This window comes from Gymnogyps californianus, chromosome 14 (genome assembly GCF_018139145.2).
Source record: "Gymnogyps californianus isolate 813 chromosome 14, ASM1813914v2, whole genome shotgun sequence".
In the NCBI taxonomy this organism is placed as follows: domain Eukaryota; kingdom Metazoa; phylum Chordata; class Aves; order Accipitriformes; family Cathartidae; genus Gymnogyps; species Gymnogyps californianus.
Genome location: NC_059484.1, coordinates 9,960,766 through 9,983,198, shown reverse-complemented (window position 1 = coordinate 9,983,198; position 22,433 = coordinate 9,960,766). Strand labels below are relative to the sequence as shown.

Here is a 22,433-nt window from a genome sequence, read left to right as displayed (position 1 = left end):
AGTCAGAGATCCAAAAAAGCGCAAGTTTTTGTCTTGGGCAACACAACTCTGTTTCTATTGATTACCAAGGTGATGGGCAAACCACGTCGGCCTGAATAGAGCTGGCCTTTCCTACAGCCCCTCCCCACGGAGGGCATCAATAAGGACTTTGAAACACTAGTTTGATCTCACTTTTCTGGGAAACTGGAATTCACAACTTTCTGCTGTGGCCTCACTGCAGCCAATACAACTGCACCTTTGTCTGGCAAAGAAAAGCCTCTCGCCGATGTAGAGAGGAGGCCAAGCCCGAGCAGTACAGGTCACTCGCTGGTCAGGCCAGCGCAGAGGCAACAGGAGGAAAAGCTGGCATGCTCCTCCAGCCTCCCCAGGGACAGCGAGCGGCTGCCTCAGGGGATGGAGAAGACCACATTTATGCTCAGCAACGAGAAGCCAGAGAGCAAAGGTTTAAAACGTATGCTTTGTGGTTGACTCGGATTTGCAGCGTGCCAGCAGATACAGTCTAAAGTAAGATGACTCAGCCGCGATTTGCTGCCCCTCCTTTCCCTCTCTTTGCAGGAGAAGAAAGAAAAAGAAAAAAAAAAAAAAAGAAAAGGTTTTGATTCTATATAATTAACTGGCTTTGTGAATCTGCCTAGTTCCTATCGATTCCCTCAAACACGGAGAGTGCTCCCATTCACTCCAGCGCTGCCCCGAGGAGGCTGCTGCCTGCAAGCTGCCTGCCCCTCCTTAGGCTCAGCCCCGCCGCGAGCTGCACTGGCTCACGCTGCCAGGTTTTGGTCCAAGTCAAGTACAGGCAAAGGTTAGAGGCAGAGGACTCGAGCCGCCGGCCGAGTAGCCGGGCTGCACAGCTGGCTGTCCTCAGCTGCATGCAGCCGCCTTCTCCCACCACCCCAGGAGCTTCTGCTCCCACCCAGCTGCCCCACCATACGTCTCTCTTTTTAGAAAACGCCTCTGTCCCTGTTTTCCAGCCTCACAGGGATTATTTATACTATGCCCAACTCCATCCGCCTCACCCCTGCGAGCAGGGACAGTGCCCAAAATAGATCATGTCCAGCACTTGGGGTACACCTCCCAGCCATGGGGACACAGGTCCCAAGGGGTGCGCGGAGCCCCCAGCCCCAGCAAGGGAACGAGAATGCCCGAAGGGAGAGCAAAGGAGCTGCCACAGGCGACCCCGTCCGAGCCCCTTTACGGGACCTGACGGTGGTGCAACAGATCCGCCAAGACAAACAGAAGCGTACGCAGCTCAGCAAACCTCCTCACGTACATGCTCCTCCAGATTGGATGCATAACCCAGCTATGATGAGTAAGTCTGGGATGGACACGGCAGCAAGGGGGGCACATCTGGAGCTGGGGCCAGGCTCAGCCAGGGCTGATAAAGCTGCAGGCAGGGCAGGAAAGGAAGAAGGGGTGATAAGGAGTTGGGCAGCAGCAGCCACATCACATCCCTGGAAGCGAGGAGGGGGTAACAGCCCCCCTTTACCCTCCCCTCCATCCTGGCTAGAGCTGGCCGGCCCTCTGCTTTCCTCCGACTGTTGCTCACTGCCACAAACCAGCCAGGGTGACCTGGAGAAGCCCCTGATCTCCCAAGAGCTCAGGGAGCCTGGCTCCGCTGACACAACACACTCCAGCCAGAGCGAACACCACATCCTCATGACCCAAACGCGCTACGAACAGTGTGTCACTGGGTCACCGCGATCTAAGGTGAATGAGGTGGGGAGAACATTTTGGTCTTTGTTTTACGATTGTTGCCAGGATTCAGCCACAAGGTCTCCATGGATGCCTGGAAGCACACCAAAGTTTAAATAATACCAAAAACAAAAAAAACCCCAAACAAAAAAAAAAACCCAACCCCTTCAAAAATAGACAAACCCACAACAGTTTGGAAGATGCCCTGGAGCATGCAGGAACACGCTCCCTGGGCAGCTCACGCAGAAGGGGTGCAGGGGACACAAGGGAACACCTCACAGGGACGGCGGCACTGTCCCAGGCACAGAAAGAAGGAGCCGGGTGGTCCCTTACCCCGAGACTCTACAGCCAACAGGTTTCAGAGCCCCTCTGCCAAACGCTGCTCCCTCACTAAAGCAGAGGCACTTCTCTCGGTGGTGCCTCCGAAGACGCCGCCTCCTCCTCCCGGGTGCCTGCTGCCCTAGGAGCCCCTCCAGCAAAATCCCGCCCGCAGCTATTCACGAGCACCTCCCGGCGCTTCCCCGCGGCGGGTCCCGCACAGGGTCACCACCGGCGCTGCCCCCCCCCCAGCGCGGCGATGTCCCTGCCCGCCTCCCCCGCTAGCAGGGGTCTGGGGGGGGGAAGAGGCAGCGCGCCCCCCCGCTGGCCGGGGAGGGGGGGCGCCGGGGGACGCCCAGGGGAGACGCCGGGGGTGGGAGCAGCAGACCCGGCAGCGCTGCCCTCCGCCTCCCTCCCGCTCCGGGACCGCGGCAGCCGTGGGGGAGCGGGGCCGCCCGGGGGCCGGCAGCGCCCGGCCTTTGTTTGCCCAGGGCCGGGCGCGGCGGAGCGGAGCGGGGCGCCCCGAGCCGAGCCGAGCCGAGCCGCGCCACTCACATAGTGCTTGTTGGGGATGCGCCGCTTCTGCACGTCCAGCACCTTCACCTCCGCGATGCTCCGCCTAGGCATGCCTCTGCCTCTGCCCCTCGCAGCCCGGCGCCAGCGGCGAAGCGGGGAGCGGCGGCGGCGCTGGGGGAGGCACTGGCGCACGCAGCCGGGACCGGAGCCTGCAGCGCCGCGCCGAGCCCAGCCGAGCCGCCCGCCCGCTGCCGAGGGCGGGAGGCGGCCCCGGCCCGCCCCGGCCTATCCCGGCCGGCGGGGCGGCCCCACCGCCGCCTGCTTAAAGGGGCGACCGGCGCCCCCCGCCCCACGCTTGTCCGCCCCACGCGCGACCGCTGGCAGGAGGTGCAGCCCCCGCGGCCCCCCCCCACCGGGAGACGGAGAGGGGAAGACGGCTCGGCTGTGTCTGAGGGCAGAGTTATTCAGAGGGTGCAGCTGGCTGCTTGCCCTTCGCGGGGCTGTGGGGGCTGGAGGGGGTCCGGGCTTGCCCATCTTGCCCGGCATGATGGGCCTGTGCGTGGACTCCATCACCGGGTTTTGATTCTTCACCCGGCTCTTGTCCCGTAACAACGGCCCCCAAGGTGGTGCTGACTTGGCCACGAACAACCACATCCCTAAAGGATCCATGAATTGAGCAGAAAAAGGTGGCTTTCTTGGCTGTTGGTATGGTCAGATCAACAGAACTCCCTTACCCAGGACAACCTGCATACCTCTGGGAGCTGGGAGCTGAGCCACCGCACCCTGCTTCTCCCCGTCAGCCCACCCCCTCGTGCCACGCTCCGTGCCCAGCTCTGCCCTTGGGGTGGCAGAGGAGACAAGGCAGTGACCAGGCACTTCTCTACATCAGCACAACCCACGGCCTCTGTCTTCCCAGCAGCTCCTCAACACGTGGCATAACCACAGCTCTTCCCGTTGGGCCTTTAATTACATTATAAAGTTACTCAAGGCTTGCACTGGCAGATCATTAGCTTTCATATGAATTTAATTTAATCATAAACAACTCATCTCAATCCTTAGCAGCTCCTTAAATGTGGCTCCTTTTTATACTGTTAACTTTGCTACAACCACCCTAGAGAATTAATGGAGGTGCAGGCAGCTTGCCAGGGCTTTATTGCCCCCCTTGCCCTCCCAAAGGGCTCATCCTCATCCTCCTCCCACTCAACTAAGCCCAAGACCACGGTGCCCCTGCAGAGACGGCTGCAGGAAGGATGCTAGGTTGTCTGAAGAGGACATCACACCACCGCTGACCTCCCTGATGCCTGCTGACATGCTGCCGCAGGGCTGGTTTACTTGTGGACCAGCTGTACATCGCTCCACTCTCTGCCCCGGCCCTGTCATCACTCCTCAGTCAGACACGTATTGAAGGTAGGTGGGCAGGAGGCCATGGAGAGGCCCCGAAGAGCCTCCCTTCCTTCTCCCATCAGGAAAGCCCTGACATTCATGAGGGATACTGGGGCTGGACCTTGAAGTGCTAATCAGGAGTCGAAGCCTGGGAAAGCACCAACAGGCAGCAGAACTGCAGCTTTTGATGTTGTGTGGAGTGCCCAGGCTTGAGCAGACAGAGTTTTACTGTTTTTAAAAGCCCTAAAAGATGCACGAATCCTCCACAGGATGGTGAGGAAAACATCCAAAGCAGCTGTGCATCATGTTGGTAAGAGAAGTGTACATTGAGGAGATGTGGAACGCTGGAGAAAGCGGATTAAGAGAGGAATGAAACAATTACTGGTCTTCACATGCTGAAAGGAGAAACCAAGGTAAAGAGCAGCTGAGGGCACTGCAACTGAGCAACGCAGAGAAGGATGTAACCTGAAGAGCTGAGGATTGAAAGGCCAGGCAAGGGGATCACAGGGATAACAGAAGCAGGTAATTGGATATGTGAACCACAAAAAGAAGCACAGAAACACACTAAACAAAATGCAACAGATGATAAATCGCAAGGTGAAGGGAGTTAAGTGAGGCAACTGAGTTACAAATACTATGGCTGCAGCCATCTCTCTTGCTTCGGGTGCTGGTTTGTTCTAGTTAGCAGCAACTGCAGGACTGCCAGGCATCCGGGGAGAGAGGTGACTGTGCTCGCGACACTGGTCACGTGTACGTCAGAGCTGGTCTGATGCAGTCTGGTAATTTGGTTTTACAGGAGTACACAGACTGACCCTACATCCCTCATGCACTGAAAACAACATAGCCAGATTGATCATCTTGCTGCCCAGTCCATCTGTACATTAACACGAAGTCCACCATCAAGATACCTTGGACTCACTGCCCATGAACCCTAGGATCAGTCTGTGGGGAAAAAAAATTAATTAAAAAACCTATCTGGGAAGAGCAAATCGAGAACATGCAATTCAGAGAGCACTTTGACCTATAGGTGCAGCATCCATGAAGAGGCTAAACTGTGTTTTCTTGCCAGATTTTTTTGGTCTAGCTTTGACAGTAGTGATAGCTGCAGCACAGAGAGATGGTGTAGGACAGTGGGGGTGCTGGGCAAGCAGCCGCTGAACAGCTGGAGTCCCAGGTGCCACCAGCTGCAACACCCCCTGCACGCAGGACCCTGCACAGCGCGCCAGCAGGGTGGAAGAGCTGTCCTGATGGCCAGCACGGTAAGGACCAGCAGCAGAAGCAAAGTGTGAGGAGAAGCAGGGAAGTCTATGAGCTAGCTCCGAAAGAAGCCTCATCCTTACTCGTGTTTCTGTCATCTCGTACTGGCCACAGACTCGAGGGGACAGAAATCCTTACTCCAGACTGTCACTTTAGCATGGAGGCAGATGGTGGATTTGGTGGGGGGACACAAGTTCTGCCCATTTTTACAGCCACAATACCACAATGCACAGCAATGCACTCCCCCTCCACAAGGCTATCCCCAGCCGCTGTGGAGCACCATACTGCCATGCACCTTCATCAGCAACCTTCATGCTGGCCTCCCCCTTTCCTTTAATCCTGGCTCCGCCATCACAGTTGGGAACCCACAAAAGACAGAATGAATGCCACAGTGTGACACTGTGACGGACGCTTCACTCCTGAGCTTGAAGCAGCCCAGAGGGACACAGACTGCGTTTTGCTTGGGGAAGCTTTGCACCCACCACCCCTTCTCAGGGGTGCACGAAACCTTTGGGCATTCCCTTGCTGATAAATCCATTTCCCTGTGCCACAAGGTCCCCACATGGAGATGTGTGACATGGACAGCAAAAGAACATATGAATGAGCTCTCACAGCATCTCGGACCTACCTGCTCCAGGGACCAGAGCCTGGTCTCCTGCCTTCACCCTTCCAGCTCCTTTCTGTGTACTGCCCTGGATGCAGCCCCATGACTGCCACATGCTGATGGGCTGTCGGGCCATTCCTTTATAACTGGTATAAATCATGTGTATCAGACAGCCAGCTTGTTACACACAGGGGGTTATTTTATCCATGTCTTCCAGGGTAAACCCACGCCAGGCCTACAAATGCTGGCAGAGAGCCAAGCAACTGCACAAAATCAACTGGAAGCACTTAAGCATCAGCATTGCTTCCCCAGCACCGTAACCTGCTGAAGTGACTCTATTGCTCCTGGACCCCGACAGCAGCGGGCACCAGCTGCAGCCTGACAGCTTATGAGCACCCAGGAACAAGCAGAGGCTGGAGACAATCACAGCTAATGCTGCAAAATGGCTCCTGTGTTTAATTAACGAGTCTTGCGAGAGCTGTTGAGATGAGCAGGGCACAGCTTTGCACGCTGACCTGATTGCCTCCCGAGGGAGGCATGCCAGGAAGCTGGCTGTGGAGCCATACAACCTGGCTTGGGCTCTACTGCACCTCGGTAATTTATCAAGGAAACTGCTAAGCATGTGCTAAGGGAGCCCAAATGAGGGGTTTGTGATTGACCTGGGAGTCCTGTGCTTGGCCCACACCTCTGATGGTGTGGCTGCAGGAGCAGCAGAGGTCTGGCAGCAGCACTTTCTATGATGAGGTTAGGTGGTACAAGGGTACAGGTACAACTGAGGGGAGTTTGGGGATAAACAAGTCATCTCCTGCTGCCCTAACCAAAGGTTGAAGTATTGTTAAGCCAAAAAATATAACTACATAGGAGAGCTCACCACCTACTCAAGAGTCAAGATCTCCTCGACCCATGTGCACTCTCCTTTCTCTCTGTCAGGGTCAGCTGAGCAATTTAAGGCGAGAGGGCAAATGACTTCTGAAAAGCCAGCCATCAGCTCAGTCATGCAAATGGGTTTCTGCTTGGCTGTAAGCAGGCTCCAGCTGTTTGGGCACAGCTGGGCCATCCCTGAGGTCTGTCAGGTGTCAGAGATGGAATGGAATGAGAAAGCAGTGCTCCACCATCAGCCCTGAACTGCAGAGGAAACACTATCTGCAGTCATTCTGGCATGGAGAGTCCACTATTGCTGCTTGCTTTTTAATTTAAGAATTACAAGTGTGTGCCAGGTGGCTAAATGTTCCCGGTCCTCCCCTGTGTACAGAACAAATGCATCTGTCTTCCCCGAGCTCCCTCAAAGGTTAGTCAAAAATGATGCTCCTACTGCAAGAGAAGGCAAATCTTTGCAGCTGAAGCCCAGCAGAGCAGTGGTTACCCACTGTATCACCAGGGCTGGACTGCACTGATTCTTAGCCATCACCAGGAATGATTTTCCACTGCTTTGACTCCAGTATTGCAGGGTTTAGCTGTGTGGTGTGGACACCACCCATCACAGTCAGCCTGGCAGCAGATTGCACCCATCCTGCACAGAGGTATGGCCGCAGGGAGAAGCAGACCCCACGGAGGGGATGCTCAGCCCTCAAATGGGGGAGGCTGTCTTGGCACATGTGCCAGCAGGCAGGGGAACCCTGGAAAACTCCTGAGGACAATGCTGGAGCAGGAGACTGAAGCACCGATGAGGAGCAGAGAGCTGGTGAAAGGTGTGCCATAGCAAATGACAAATCCAGGGAAAAGAGTGAGCAAACATTTCAGTACAACAGGACAGCTCAGCTCCGGCTCTGCGCTTGTGCAGGCAGCAGCCGGCCTCCGGAGCCCAGGGCCGCTGCTTCAGTGTGCGTGCCATCTAGTGAACGAGAGAAAGAAGAGCAAACATCACCCTTGCATCGCTTGCAAGCTTGGAAACCAGGCCCAGGGGAGTCTCAGTGGGTGCTTATGAGGGCAGGTAGGGTGCCAGGGCAACGTGTCCCTGTCACCCAGCCCCATCCCACCCAGGAGAGGGGCAACAACAAACCCCCTCAGCAAGACAGAGCCACCAGCCTCTGGAGAGGCTTGGCTTGCTCGAGCCCTGGGTAGTTTGGCATTTGGAGAATTAAATCAGTGGCCAGTGCAGCAGGAAAACATGCAACAGCATTTGGCTTAACAGGGTGCAGGTGACTTTTGAAGGAGGTGCCTACAGCAGTGCTCACCTCCAGCTGTCCTGCAGCAAGGGAGGGAGAGCAGATGCAGCCACAGGAGGAAGGCAGTTAGGCACAAGCCCCAACTCCATGACTCTCCCTGCCTGTCCCACTTTTTCTTCCCCCAGAGAGTTTCATCATCCCCATCACAGCAGGAACGCTGCAAAAGCCTTTGGGCAGCTCAGAGGAGCCTGGAGCCCAGACATGACAGGACACAAAGCGCAGAGGAGGTAATGAGGAGAGCTGAGAATGCTACAGCTGCTGCAGCACCAGTAACTTTTCAGGGCTGTCATCTCCATTTTTTAAAATTAAGAAAGATTTTTACTTTTGCTCTGTTTTCAGCATTGCACAAGGGCAGAATGGCAGATAACAGTTATTTCTGGAATACACAGTACTTTCAACATGTATTTATATAAGTATCCTCACAGTTGAAGCTCCCCTCAGGCACTGCCAAGGACATGCAGATGAAGTTAAATACTCCCATGAGATCCTCTGCTTCACTGGGATACATTGAGTGAGGCCATTTTTGACCAGTGTGTCCCAGGAGACAGTGCAGTCCTGGTACATGTAAACAAAGGAGATGGCTAAGTATGTGTCCTCAGCTACTTCATTTCTTACTATCTTACAGAGCAAGCAGACAGGCACCCTCATGCTTTGCTCTTGTCCTTCTCTCACCACAGCGCTGCCCATTTAAAACCCCACTAGCAGCAACTTACAGTACCAACTCCCTCTCCCTTTCAGCACCTCATGTCTGAACTCACAGCCTGCAATATTACCTAACCAGGCTGGACACTGGTAGCAAGGTCACTTCCAGCATGAAACCCAAGGTAGAAGTTGGCAGGCTCCAGAACAACCTTCCAAAAATGAGGAGAAAACCATACCAGCTCCACAGGCTCACGTCAAAGCTGCCCTTGCACACATGTCCTTGCTTGGCATAGGGCATCTGGATAAAAGAAATCATAACTAAACTGGCAGGTAAAAGTCTCTGAGCGGAAAACAAAGACCACACAGGCCCTGTGGTTTATTACAGAGGTGATGGGAGCTTTTCTGAGCAACCCGAGGGAGCAAGCAGAGGTCTCCCCCTGCACTGACAGGGGAAGATGTGATTTCTATCTTGGCCCCATAACGCATCCCCAGGATCCAAGTGCTGCTCAGCAGAGGACAGTGTGGGAGGAGGCATCCCTAGCACCTCCTTGTCCCACCAAAGCAAGGGAGCTGAGGCATTTGTCCGAGATCTTCTGTTAAAGCCAGGCAAGCTAACTAAAAAGGAAGAAAAAGCCATGCCTAAGTGGTTTGCACTTTTCAGACGACAGGATGCAATACTCCCTCTTCACCAAGCAGGGTCAGCCGAGCACTATTTTAACACACAATGAAGCCATCAAGGGAACCGCTGCTTCACTTAAGGTCTACGAGTTTCAGCTTCATAGCAAAGATGTTATTGCCGCCGAGCTGCAGCATGCAGCAACAGTGTTTCTGAAGCAAACAGCTCTATTTGGAAGAGCCAGAAGTTCAGCCTTGCAAGGTTCATGTGCCAGAACGGGCTCTGGAGGTTTCTGTAAGTCAGCAGAACTCAGAGTAGAAGCAAAGCTGGTCTGAGGGCACAGCCGGTGATCAGGCAGGAAATCAGACACATGCCCAGGTTTCTCAGTCTGTTACTTTATTAGAAGGGCCTTTACAGCATAGTGGTGGCCTCACTGAAGACACTTTACAAAACATTAAAAAAACCCTTTTTATTCAAAGCCATATTTTAAAAAATGGCATCCCACCCCCCCTCAAAAACAAGCTTGGGTTTATTCATGGTTCCTTCTGAACAGGAAACAACAAAAACATCCTCTTTTGAGAGGGGGAAAAAAAAAAAATATAACCAGCCTGTAAACATGACAATCAGAAGATGTGCTCCCCTGCCCTCTTCTAGGAGGAGGACATGATGCAAGAGCCCTGGCACACCCAGAGAGGGAACAGAGAATAGGGAAAGGGCAGGGGACAAAACCATTCCCACCCTCTGTTAGCAAAAGCAAAACTACGTTGCTATCTCCACACTGCAAATAAGCTGGACTGGAGAAAGGGACAACCGATTTACTATGGGGGCATCACATCAGCTCTTTAAATGCCCCCAGAAACAGTCTCCTTGCTCATGGCTGCACAATATCCAGAGAGAGCTGACACTCCCTGGGCTGGTGAAGGCGGCAGTCAGAGGTGGCAATGCCCTTCAGCTGGAGGAGGTATGTTGTTATGAACAGTATGCTGCAGGACATCCTTCTGCAACTCACATGTAACACATGAAGGACAGGCACCGGGTACTGATTTCTGTGACAACAACCATTTCATAGAATAGCTCCAGCCTGACCCCAGTGGGATCAGGAACAAAACCACTGGGGCTGCTACAACACATTTCTAATGCAATTAAACAGCTCAAACCAGCACATTGTCCTGGTTCAGGAACAACCCTCTGCATTCATTAATTTTACATCAGCTCCCAACCTGGTGCTATCACATCTGAAAGGAACAGTCAATGCTTTTGGAGATGGGACAGGCAGTCTTCCTAGGAGGACAGGCTAGTTACTGAAAAGCTGCTATGCAGTCTGCTTGCAAAGGGTTCCAGCCCTTAGATGTCCATCTAGGCTATGTTTATTAATAGAGACATTAATGGTGTGGATTCAGAAGAAATGTGGAATGGCCCAAATGGATGTAGTCTTGCTAGTCTGCAGGAAGCTTATAAATATGTATTATGAACTCTAAATGGGTAGTAAATGCACTCCTCAGATAAAGAGGTGTTGAAGACCTGGGGGCTGACTCCTTCAGCTAGGTACCTAGAAGCGTGGCACATCACATACCACCTTTTCCTGAAATGCCAGTATGTCTTTAAATCAACATATGAGACTTTAAAATACCAGCTTCTTTTAAGAAGAAACATTTTTTTTTTTGCTAGGGAAGCGGGCCTAAAACAATGTTGTCCAGAGATCAACAGAGAGAAAAAACTTAAGTGCTACCTTACACCTTTTGGTTGTGTAAAGAAGAAGGTGCTGCCCAGTGAGGTCCTTGTCCCCCTGCCCAGGTCTGTGCTCTGGGTCCTAACCAGCAGCTCAGCCAAGCATTGCCTTGTGCAGGTGGACGAAGGCAGCCCAACCAAGACACATCACCATGGAGAAGAAAGGACAGAGGGCTGGACCTGCCGCTGCTCTGCCACTCTGCAGCATGACTCCACGCTGAAAGCCAGGAAAATCATCCAAGAAACTGTGGCACATCATAAGGAGATAAGACATCAGTGGAGAAAACGATGCTGAGAGTTTCAAGCCACTGTGACCTGTTTTTGCATCTCCTCTTCCCTTGCATCCCTTGTCTCAAGACTCCTTTATATTCCTTCCAAATGATGCTTTGCAGCCCATAACCCTGACTGCAGAGTGGCCAGGCTGGCTGACCCACATGGCCCACACATATATAGCACTTAAAAAAACCTCTCAAGCACATGTGTGATCATGAGAGCTCTGGCAATAACACCCTTTGGCCCCTCACTTGTCCTTACCAGAAGGCACATGACTGTGACCAATACCTCACTCTGTCGCTGCAGGACTGAGCACCGTTACAAACCTCCCCCTCTGCACATACACATACACTTCTTTAAAAGACAAAAGCCTGCAGCCAGCTGAACAGTTTAATTATGCCATTGTCCAGTCTCTGATAAGACAGTGTTAGCTAGGTGCCAGAGGGACTGTGGTGCCAGCAATCACGGCAAATGAAGAAGCAGAAGCATCTTTGGAAGAATGTCCAGCTGGTCCCCTTCCTGCCTAGTCTGTATGGCGAGGAAGAGAAAAGAAAAAACCCAACCCTCCCTCCTCAAAGGCAAAAAAAAAAAATCCAAATCACTGTCTCTCCCTTGAGCAAAAAAAGGGCCACAGTAGACAGAAATAAATCTAAGGCAAGTGTTGGGGGGCCACAAGGCCAAGGTTAGCCTAAGACAATGCCAAAGCTGCTCTGCCCCAGACTAGTCCTTACAGAGGACCAGGAGGAGGAGCAGCCACAGTGGAGAGGCAGGCTGATAACCCCTGCACAGAGGGCAGGAGCCATCACCTGTTTCTCCTGTTCAGAACGGTCATTGCTTCAGTCTGAGCTGACAAGCCTGGTGAGCACCCGGCTCACGTGAGAGCCGACGCATCCAGCTAACAGTGCAAGTACGATCGCAGAAAAGGGTCCTGCCCGGCTTCCCAGCATGGAGCTGTGCTGAGCAGGCCAGCTCCTGGAAAAGCCACCAAAATTTCCAGTCAGCATCCCCCAGTGCAGGATAGAGGCCACATTTATCCCAGACAGAGTGAGGGGACAGGAGGGTGCTGTTGTAAGAAGAGGCTGCCAAGAGGATCTTCAAAGTCCAAGTTGCCCACCTGCAGCCCAGGAGGACACAGCAAGTACCAGCTGGTGGCCTGCCAGCTGTGGGGTGTTACGAGCTCTCTGCGGAGCTGAATGGGACGAACTTGGCGTGTTTGGTTGGGGATGCCGGCGTCTGTCCATCTGCCTCCTCGCTCAGCTTGAAGAACATCTCCTGCTCACGCTTCTTCTGGTTCAGCTCATCCTCCAGGGCCTTAAGCAGAAGGGAACACACACAAGAGCTGTATTTGAGATTGTACTGGAGCTACAGACACTGTCCCCTCCAACCAGCCAAGCAGGACACCCTGCTCACGCCGAGGAGGCACTACCTTCTTCCGTGGCCTCAGCTTGTCTCGCCACTCCTTCATGTGCTGGTTGTGGTTCTCATCCAGGGACTTAAGCTTCTGGGTTTCGTGCTCAATCAAGAGGTGACACTTTTCATTCTAAACACAGATCACAAAACAGAACACCCATTAAGCAGCTGGGACTGTAAATCCAGTAGTCAAACAGGACTTGCATCAGCCAGAGCCATTCAGAGCTCTGAGCTCCAGGGCACATTTAGACATGGCCACAAAAACCTCTCAGGGCAGAGCAAGGGGACATCAGGTCTAGTTCACTGACAGTCCTCTGCAGCCACTTCTTATGACATGCTCCCTGCACTGGAGCAGAAACAATGCACAGGCAGCTCCAAGAGACCGAGCCACGAGGGATGGGTACCTGCAGCTGCTGGAGCTCATTCGTGTTGCTCTCACACTGGGCCTGCATGTCCTTCATCTGCGTCTCATGCTTCTGCTGCTGGTGCAGCCGCTCTGCTTTCTGCCTCTTCTCTTCCTGCTGAGCAAACTGGAAGAGAGAAAAGCAGGTGCCTGTGTAGGCAGCGTTGCTCTGATCTCTGAAGCTGGTTAAGAGACTGGCCAGCTTGCGCTATTATATAGGAAAGAAAGAAAAGCCCCGAGCACACTTCCCAACACTAGTGGTGATGGAAGCAGCGCTGAAAACCACACCTGATGCCACAAAAGCAAAGGCCTCTGACTCCCTGCAGTGGGTTAGAAATTTGGGAACAGTTGCCTTTTTCTGACTTCCCTTCTGCCAGTAGGCCAGCGAAGTACTTCACCCCCAAAGCCAAGCCTCAACACTGGTGCCCTTTGCAAGGCCTGACCTGTTTTATCTTCTCCCGCTGCTCAGATGCACTCCCGCTGGAGTGGATGTGAAGGCTCTTCTTGTACATGGCCATGCGCGTCTTCCCTTCGCTCCGCTGGATTTTGGGGAGCCGAGCTTTTTCCTGCTGCTGCCGAATTTTCAGCTGCTCTAACATGCGCTGGTTGTATCGCTGCATTTGCTCCCTTTCCTGCAACGGCAGAGGGACAGGTATGAGAGGAGGAGGGACACCTCAGGCCAACAAGGAAGTGCTGAGGAGACCAAAAGAGAGCTGGAGAGCAGATTTGGGAGTTGCACAGAGGTGGCTGGTGACAGACAGCTCCAAGAGGACAAGAGGTGAGGGCAGCTACTGAACGTGCTGTGAAAGCAGAGGAGAATGGGGCTGGAAGGAAGCAGAAACGACTGCGAGAGAGGCCAGTCTTCACTTGCTGCTCTGGGAATCCACCATTCAACATACTGGACAGTGACAGATGTCCAGAAAAGCCCCCAAATTCACAACTGCTTCTTGTACTTTAAATGCACGCAGCACAGAATACATGTCCCAAGCAAGTAGGCTGACCTGTGCGTTATTCTGGTCCCTTTTCACTAATAATGACCAAGTCCCTTAACTCCTAACCCACCCTTACCCACTTACAGCCTAGAAGGGAAACATCCCTTTTGGGGACACCCAGGCACCCTGCCGACCAGCACCAGCGTAGGAAGGTTCTAACTCTTCACCTTCTCATGCTTCCGGAGCAACTCATGCCTCTGGAGGAAATACTGGTCCTTTAGCTGCTGCTTGACAAGCTGGTGTTTCTCCTGTTGCTGATGCTCTTCAAGATCCCAGATGCACGCCTCCCGGTCTGAAGAAGGGAGAAGGGTCAGGAGACAACCCACCCTGGCCCCCGAGCTTGGTCACACAAAGCACCCCAAGCATGAGTGATCCCTAGAAGCAGGAGCAGTGCAGCAGATGTGGGGGGTGATCGTTCACCTCCTGTTTTCCAAGAGAATTTGGTTGCAAACCATATTGGAGCATCATTTCTTGCAATTATGAAGCCTAATTGGTTCATATTTGTAAAGCGCTTTGAAGATTAAAGCACTAAGTATTATTATTGTTAAACATTTAGACAGGATCTGGCATGGATGTTTTTTCTAAATCCTATCCTGCCAGCTTGCAACTCTGTCACAGCATCTGTTGCGTGGGAAGAGCCAGCGTTGGATAAACCCATCGTTACAGCATTTGCTTTCCTCCTTTACAGCCTTTGCCACCCACCTCTCATGAGCTGCTGCTTTTTGTTCAGGCACTCGCGTTCCTTGTCACAGATCTCTTTTTTGTTCTGGGCAGTTATGTTCTTCATGGCTAGCTCCAGGTCCTCCTTCTGCTTGGCCAAAAACTCCTGTTCCTGGAAGAAAACAGCAGTATCACCATGAGCCGTCCTGCTGCTGCAACTTGAAAAGCATCTGGTGGTGTTTCAGAAACTGCCAGTTCCTCAAGGAGGAAGGATGCTTCTGTCTACTACACACTTCCCAGTCTTGGAGTTGTGGCAATCTTCTCTCAGCCTTACCATGGTTTGTTTTTTCTGGGCAAAGTCATCCATCTTCACCTTCATGTTCCCTTTGCGCTGTTGCCGTGGCAGCTTCTCAACCTCATTCTTGACCTTTGGGGAGGGAAATGAGATTTATCAACAGGTAACTTTAGGCTAAGAACAACCCCATCTAATGTCACTAAACAGCTGGACCTCAGGAGACACCCAAATACACCAAAGAAAAGCAAGAGCTTCCTGCTACAACACCAACAACTGCTTCCCTCTCAAGTTCTGCTATGGAGAAATGCTGAAGCCTTCCTGGAAGAAACAGATGCAGGAAACCAGCTTTCCTCCATCCTATCCCCATTTTTACCTCCTTCTTCATCTGCTTCAGCTGCTCCAAGAATTTGACATGGTCCCGCTCCTGCTCCAGGCGAATGCGCTTGGCCTCCTCCCGCCGGCGCAATGAGTGATCTTGTTCCATCTTCTCAATCTGCTGCTTCTGCTGCCGTTCGAGGTTTTCCAGTTCGGTGTCGTAGAACTTCTTCTTTGTCTGTACGGGAAGGGAACAGAGGTCAACCTCAGCCTCCTCTCCACTTCATTTCCTTCCAAAAGTTTTTTTTTTTTTTTTTTAAAAAAAAGGGGAAGAAAAAGGTGCAGGGGGTTGTCCTTGCATGGATTGAGCCTCTTTACTAAACATAGAGGAGAGAAATTTCCAAGTAACACCCCACGAAGCACACAGGGCGGAACCAGCTCTAGCGTGAGCACAAAGCATTTCTGAACTTGTTCTAGCGCTGATGCACTCCAAGCCTTTCTCTTGCTTACGTCCTGATCTGCAACATCCCACCGGGACCCACGGCCCTGGGCAAATATTAGCAGGCAGTGAAGCTCAAGCATAACAGTTCTTTCTCTGCAGACAAGGATTTCCAAGTTTGAGGGCACTGCGGTCCGACAGCGCCCTTGTGTCCGATCTCTCCCTCCCTGCGAGCTGCAGGGACGGAGCACCCGGCTGCCCATGAGAGCAGGTTGCAAACTGCCCCAGGGAAAGGGTAAAGGAAGCAGGTTTGGGGCTTTTTGCACATCACACTGTACGGTGAATAAATCTCACAAATGAGAAGTGACTTGCTAAGACAGGAATTCAAGACGTGGCATGTCAAGACTGTAGAAATACAACAGAGCACATGAATGAGTGATGGCTCCCAGCCTGCTGTGAGCGGATGGGGTTACCAGGCGCACATGCTAGGTGAATTAATAAAGGGGTATTTAAAAGATGGCTCATGAAAGCTTTAAAGGGATTTATCTACAAATTATTTTACTTCAACGGAAGCTGCCCATGGAGGGACTAAGTACATAAGCCCAGTTTATCTTTATTCAATTTACACTCAAAGACTTGCCAGATTTCCTGCTGTCACACGCTGGCCACATTGCTTTCTTATTTAAAGGTTTTTTTTCCTGTGAAATACAACAGCACTATAAACTGTTTCTCACAGTAGCCGTGAACAGACATACAAGAAAAGATCATTAAAGAGGGAAAGAACAACCCTTCCCCTGCTACACCCTGCCGAGCAGTGGCAGTCAGTGCTTCTCAAGCTGCAGGCTGCACGTGCTTAACGCCCACAAAAGCCTCTGTCCTCCACAAATGCATCCATGCCTCAAATCCCAAAGAGGCTCCTTGGTGGTCCTGCTCCCTCCGGACATGATGCCCCAGTACTACTGCAACCCAGAGAGCATCACCCTGCGTGAGGGTTTGCAGGGCATCTGCAGAGAAGTCAAACCAGCCGATACCCAGCAGCTTCCCTTTCCCTGCCCACATACCATCATTTCTTGCTCAAAGCGCCTGAGCATCTGCTCCAGCTGCAGCTGGTGCTTGCTGTTGAGCTGGGCCTGGTTTCGGTGCTCCTCCTTCTGAAGGAGACGCAGCTCCCGCAGCTCCTGGCGCCTGCAGAGGGTTAAAATGGAGGGGGAGAGAGAAATACAGAGTCAGACAAGTTCAGAGGCATGTGCCTGAGCAGAGACGGCAGAAACAATAACCAGAGCACTTCAGCGGGGAATGAAAGCCACACAGCCATCCCGCGGCGCCCTGCCACTTGCTTTGAGCACAGGCAGGAGGTAAATGCCAACTGACTAATGCACTCTGGGGCTCTGTGACACCAGAGCACTGCGAGGAAGCGGGATGCTAATTATGGTAAATGTTGGAAAACCATCAGTTTTCACAAGTAACGCCTGTTAGCATTCACAGCTTCTCAAGCAAGCCCTATCAAAGCTCCCAAGGTGATTCTGCAGGCACCACTCCCCCAGCCAGCACCCAAAATACCCATTCTGCTAGCTGGGTTAGTGCATACTGGTCTTCAAAACACAGCTCAGGCGAAGCTGGCACTGCTCTGGCCTGGCCCCTGCACTCCACATCCATTCTTGCTCATGCCTAGCTGGCAGAAAGGGCAGTTTTCCCAAATTCTGACCCATCTACCATGACACTGCATCACTCTGCTCATCCAGCAAAAGGGAGCCTCTGCTCGGATGGTTGTGTTTGAGCCCGTTTGCCATGTTTGTGCCCAATTGAGCTGGAAATCACTGATGTACCATGCAAAAGGAATAGCAGCAGCAGTTTCCCTGTGCAGGATCCCCACCATGACCTCCGCTGCTATGCCTTACATTAGCCTTTCACATTGAGTACAACCCTCTCTGGGGGCCCTCCTGGGAAAAGCACTTTCGGAACGATTTCTTCTTTCAAAACAAACTCAAGCCCCATTAAATCAACTGGCGCAATATGATGTGCTCTTTTCTGATCTCGCCTTCAAATCAATACCTTGGCATGTTCCAAAAAGCCAGAAACAAGCCCCTTAAGTGCAAATCAAGATGCCAGGAGAGTTGATCGCGCCTGCCAGCTAGCCCCAGGGGAATAACCACTTCTCCCAAAAGGCGTTCAGGGACTCAATGCTTTCCAAGCCAAGCCTCTCTGTCTCTTCCCCCACCTTGCAGATGGAGCAGGCACTATTTAGAAATTAAAAAGGAACCTCTTTTCAGAGATGCCACCACAGCTGAGAGTGGGCCAGGAGAAAGCAGCTGTGCCTGGAAATTCCCTGTACGCTAGTACGCATGCTCCCCGTGTTTTATTGGTGTTATATGCACTTCTCAAAAAAATGAGTAGCTAATAAGCTTCTGCATAGATCTGATATTATGGCCTAGGAATAAGGCTGCCACAGCAACACAGTACTTGGGACAGATTATACTCGCAAGGAGTCCCTCAGAGCAGCACAAGGGAGCCTAGAATAGGGCATCAAGCAAAACAATTTGTATTTTAATTATTTTAAGGGCCTTTTCATTTCAGTGCTGCTACTGATAGCAACAGAGCTAGAAACAGCAGTTTCTCTTCCCGAGAATAGGTCACGGAGGTTTGAAAGCTATAAGATCCGCAAAGGAGTCATAAAGGTTTAAGCAGGGAGGATACAACCATGAATATTAAGTGATGCTCAAGGAGTTTCCAACTCCCTTGGCCTTTCTGTTAATGAAGTCTGAGGAGATACAAGGAAGAGGAGCATCTTGAGATTTCTGTGCTTATTTCCATTGAGCCAGCACATCTACAGCCCTGGAGACACATTCAGTCATCCCCAGAGGACAGAGCCAGCCACAGCACACGCTTCCCTCATCACAGCCTTGCTGCATCTTATCCCCGAGATGCATCCCTCATTGCCCTGCATGCAAACAGAGCTCAGCTTACACGGTACAGCAAGCCCTCTACCAGCCAAGGAAAGGCTAAAAGAAGTGACATCCATACTGGACAGTTGTCCTGTCCAAGTGAGACCAAGACAGAAAATGAGAGGACTTTATGTCGCTCCTGGATTTACTTGCGGGGAAGAAAACCCTGCCCCGGCTTGGTGCCCTGCCCTCCCTCCATCCCAGTGACCCACTTGCCTGAGAAATCTCATCTCTTCATCCTTCTTCTCATCCTCGCTGATGATCTTTGAGGTGGTGACGCTCACCTCTACTCCATCCACCACAAACTTGCGGGTGCGTTTCAGCGTCTTCTTGTGCATCCGGGAATCCTGAGTTTGGCAGGGGAGGAAAGGCAGAGGCCATGAAGCAGCTCCCCGGCTCGTTGCACGGGGTGCTACAGCTGGAAGCCTCGGAGCAATTTTGATGCCGTTGTTAATGAAGAACATCAGCAAGGAAACCACATTGAGCAAAAAAACATCAGCAGATTTAGAGCTGCCATTCAAGTCACGCAGCCTTGCTACCATGCTGCAGTACAGTGTGATTTCCACCCTGCAGAAACCTGACCTGGAGGAGAGGCAACCCCCCACCTGAAGACCCTTCCTCGCCATGTCCAACTAAAGCGAAGCCTGATGGGGGATGCTAGGACCCCCCTGAATTGCAGTGCTGAGGAATCCACACAACAGGAAGCTTGCAATAGTTCCTTTTAAGGCTCCTGGGCCACCTGACCCGCAGGTACCCCCCCACACCCTTGCAGGTACAAGGCAGGCAAGGCCCCGCATCAGGCTGCGGCTGCAGATGGAGCTACAGGGAAACAAGCCAGCCCTGCCCAAAGGCTCAGCGCTCCCGTCCCTCTGGCCCTCATTACAATACTTCACTAATCACAACCAGCTCCGAGCCCCTTACAGCAACCTCCACAAAGCACAGCCCAGGCTCGCTTTCATTAGCACAGGTAGGGACAAGTGCCAGGAGCACTGCATCCTCTCCCAGCAGTGCCACAGCAGGTCAGCATCTCCCTGCAGGGTCAGCAGCCCAAGCCTGGCTGAAGGACCACATCCAGGGACTCAGTTTCTTTGGAAAAAAAAAAAAAAAAAGGATATGAATGACTTGAATCATGCAGCCCTACAGGGAAAGCACAATGGTGGAATGAGCAAAGGCTCCCTGAAGTCCTCTTGCTCTTACAGTGATGACCATTACAGATATAGAAGACGGCAGAAGAGCTTCACATGAGCCTGCAAGGCCCAAAGCAAGCCCCTGGAGAGGTTGCTGCAATGGAGGAGCCAGAGAAACTCCAAGGGCATGCAACTTGCTCACTGTGTAACAACGTACCTCTATAGCAGTGGTTCAACCAACACAGAGAGATTGGTGCAAAAAGGTGTGCATGAGACCAGCTTAGGTCATGAAGGCTCTTACTGCCCCAAACTGAATTAAAACAGCTGGCTAAAACTCCTGCATTTTCCAAATGAGAAAATGCCAACATTCAGCTGTCTGTGCCAGCCCCAGTGCCCATTAACACCGTGACTCACTGCCTGAGCCCAGCGACCCGGGGCTGCTGCAGCCGGGCTGGTGCCTGCTCCCCAAGCGGTCCCCAGGCTCTTCCCCACTGTTGAAGAAGCAGCTCCCTGCCTTATTCACAGAGCTACTCAAATGTAGATCTAAAACCAGAATTATTAATTCTCTCCCAGTCATTTCTGTTATCCCTCAGTAGCAGGCCAGCATCCTCTCCTGAACATGACTAAATGTATTTTCAAACAGTCCTGCAAAGTAAATTGTTCTCCAGAGAAGAGTCTGAGAAACTGTGGTGTCCTGGTTTTGGCTGGGATAGAGTTAATTTTCTTCTTAGTAGCTTGTACAGTGCTGTGTTTTGGATTTAGTATGAGAATAATGCTGATAACACGCTGATGTTTTAGTTGTTGCTAAGTAATTCTTATCTTAAGTTAAAGGTTTTTCAGCTTCCCGTGCTCTGCCAGCAAGCAGGTGCACAAGAAGCTAGGAGGGAGCAGAGCCAGGACAGCTGACCCGAACTAGCCAAAGGGATATTCCATACCATGGAACGTCATGCCCAGTATATAAACTGGAGGGAGTTGGCCAGGAGGGGCAGATCACTGCTCGGGCATCAGTCAGTGGGTGGTGAGCAATTGCATTGTGCATCACTTGTCTTGGGTTTTATTTCTCTTTCTTTTGTTATATATTTTTTTATTACTATTATTATTACACTAACTAAGAATAATAATACATTTTATTTTACTTTAGTTATTAAACTGTTCTTATCTCAACCCACGAGTTTTAGTTTTTTCCCCAATCCTCCTCCCCATCCCACTGGGAGGGGGGAGAGGGAAGTGGCTGTGTGGTGCTTAGTTGCTGGCTGGGGTTAAACCACAACACTGTGGTCATATGGGATGCTGACTTTGAGTTGCGGCTCTGAGCACACTTCACAGCGCACATCCCAGTGTGCCTCCTCCAGCTCCCAAGGGCTTCAGCCAAAGCTGTAAACTCCCAGTACCCATGCAGGTCAGACTTCAGAAATTCAAGCTAGATACTCAAAACGAGTTCCCTCCAGAAAGAGTTGTACCTGAGAAAGTTTGGTTTACCTTTTCAAAACCCTATCCATCTCCTCCTGCCTATTTCTGGCTGGTTTCTCTGCCAGCTGCAGCCTCCCAAAGTCACCTGTAGATTTCATATCCCTAATCTTTCTAAAAAAAGAAAAAAGACCTGGATACTTTTTGCCAAAACTTTTCTTTTTTTTTTTTTTTGGACTAAACTATAAGCAACTGGAAAAAAAAGTCTGGTAATAAAAGAGTCACCTTAACTTCGCAGTTTAACCTGTGATAAAAAGCATGTAATAGTTAATGTTTACAACCAGAAATGGTTTAACTCTTTGCTGCCCCTTCTCTTGCTGCAACCTGCCTGGCACCCTGTGCACGAAACCCAGCAGCACCAGGAATGTGAGCAATGGCAGAGCAGGGGAGTTTAACCCCATGAAGCTAAGCCTGGGCAAGGAGCCTGGGTGAGGAGAGAGCAGCACAGCCTGGTACCCCCCCACGCACTCACAGCTCATTGTGCAAAGCAGAAGCTTCAGCAGAGCGTCCTTCCCAGGGCCCTCCAGCAGCATCGCTCTTGGAGAACAGCTCTGCTTGAACGCCTTGCTCAGAGAGATGCCATTTAGTTTGTTCTGAGTGTTACCTCTGGCTGGGGCAATTCAAACCGTGATCTAACATGACCATCTCTTTGAGACTTACTCCCTGTAAAACCCAAAAAACCTCCTTGTGCTGGCTTTGGTCGGGATAGAGTTAATTTTCTTCATAGTAGCTAGTATGGGGCTATGTTTTGGATTTGTGCTGGAAACAGTGTTGATAACACAGGGATGTTTTCGTTATTGCTGAGCAGTGCTTACACAGAGTCAAGGCCTTTTCTGCTTCTCACCCCACCCCACCAGCGAGGAGGCTGGGGGTGCACAAGAAGTTGGGAGGGGACACAGCTGGGACAGCTGACCTCAACTAACCGAAGTTGAGGTGTTGACCAAATGGATATTCCATGCCATATGATGTCATGCTCAGCATATAAAGCTGGGGGAAGAAGAAGGAAGGGGGTGATGGCATTTGGAGTGATGGCGTTTTGTCTTCCCAAGTAACTGTTATGCATGATGGAGCCCTGCTTTCCTGGAGATGGCTGAACACCTGCCTGCCGGTGGGAATCGGTGAATGAATTCCTTGTTTTGCTTTGCTTGTGTGCACGGCTTTTGCTTTACTTATTAAACTGTCTTTATCTCAA

At 51.7% G+C, this 22,433-nt stretch overlaps 2 protein-coding genes across 2 annotated transcripts in view; both read right to left on the bottom strand.

The window, feature by feature from the left end:
* SH3PXD2B (SH3 and PX domains 2B) overlaps window positions 1-2,668 on the bottom strand; it is a 79,823-nt gene extending 77,155 nt beyond the window's left edge. Inside the window, exon 1 of the mRNA XM_050905317.1 lies at window positions 2,563-2,668. Within this exon, the coding sequence (XP_050761274.1) occupies window positions 2,563-2,634 (72 nt within the window). The 5' untranslated portion in view covers window positions 2,635-2,668. The remainder of the gene's footprint in view (window positions 1-2,562) is intronic.
* A 6,901-nt stretch (window positions 2,669-9,569) lies between these two features.
* The window catches only part of STK10 (serine/threonine kinase 10), a 54,595-nt gene continuing 41,731 nt past the window's right edge, over window positions 9,570-22,433 (bottom strand). The window contains exons 10-19 of the mRNA XM_050905328.1: window positions 18,864-18,994; window positions 16,767-16,890; window positions 15,325-15,504; window positions 14,991-15,083; window positions 14,699-14,828; window positions 14,164-14,288; window positions 13,448-13,636; window positions 13,006-13,131; window positions 12,618-12,731; window positions 9,570-12,502 (exon numbers count right to left, since the gene is read on the bottom strand). Of these exons, the coding sequence (XP_050761285.1) occupies window positions 12,362-12,502; window positions 12,618-12,731; window positions 13,006-13,131; window positions 13,448-13,636; window positions 14,164-14,288; window positions 14,699-14,828; window positions 14,991-15,083; window positions 15,325-15,504; window positions 16,767-16,890; window positions 18,864-18,994 (1,353 nt within the window). The 3' untranslated portion in view covers window positions 9,570-12,361. The remainder of the gene's footprint in view (window positions 12,503-12,617; window positions 12,732-13,005; window positions 13,132-13,447; window positions 13,637-14,163; window positions 14,289-14,698; window positions 14,829-14,990; window positions 15,084-15,324; window positions 15,505-16,766; window positions 16,891-18,863; window positions 18,995-22,433) is intronic.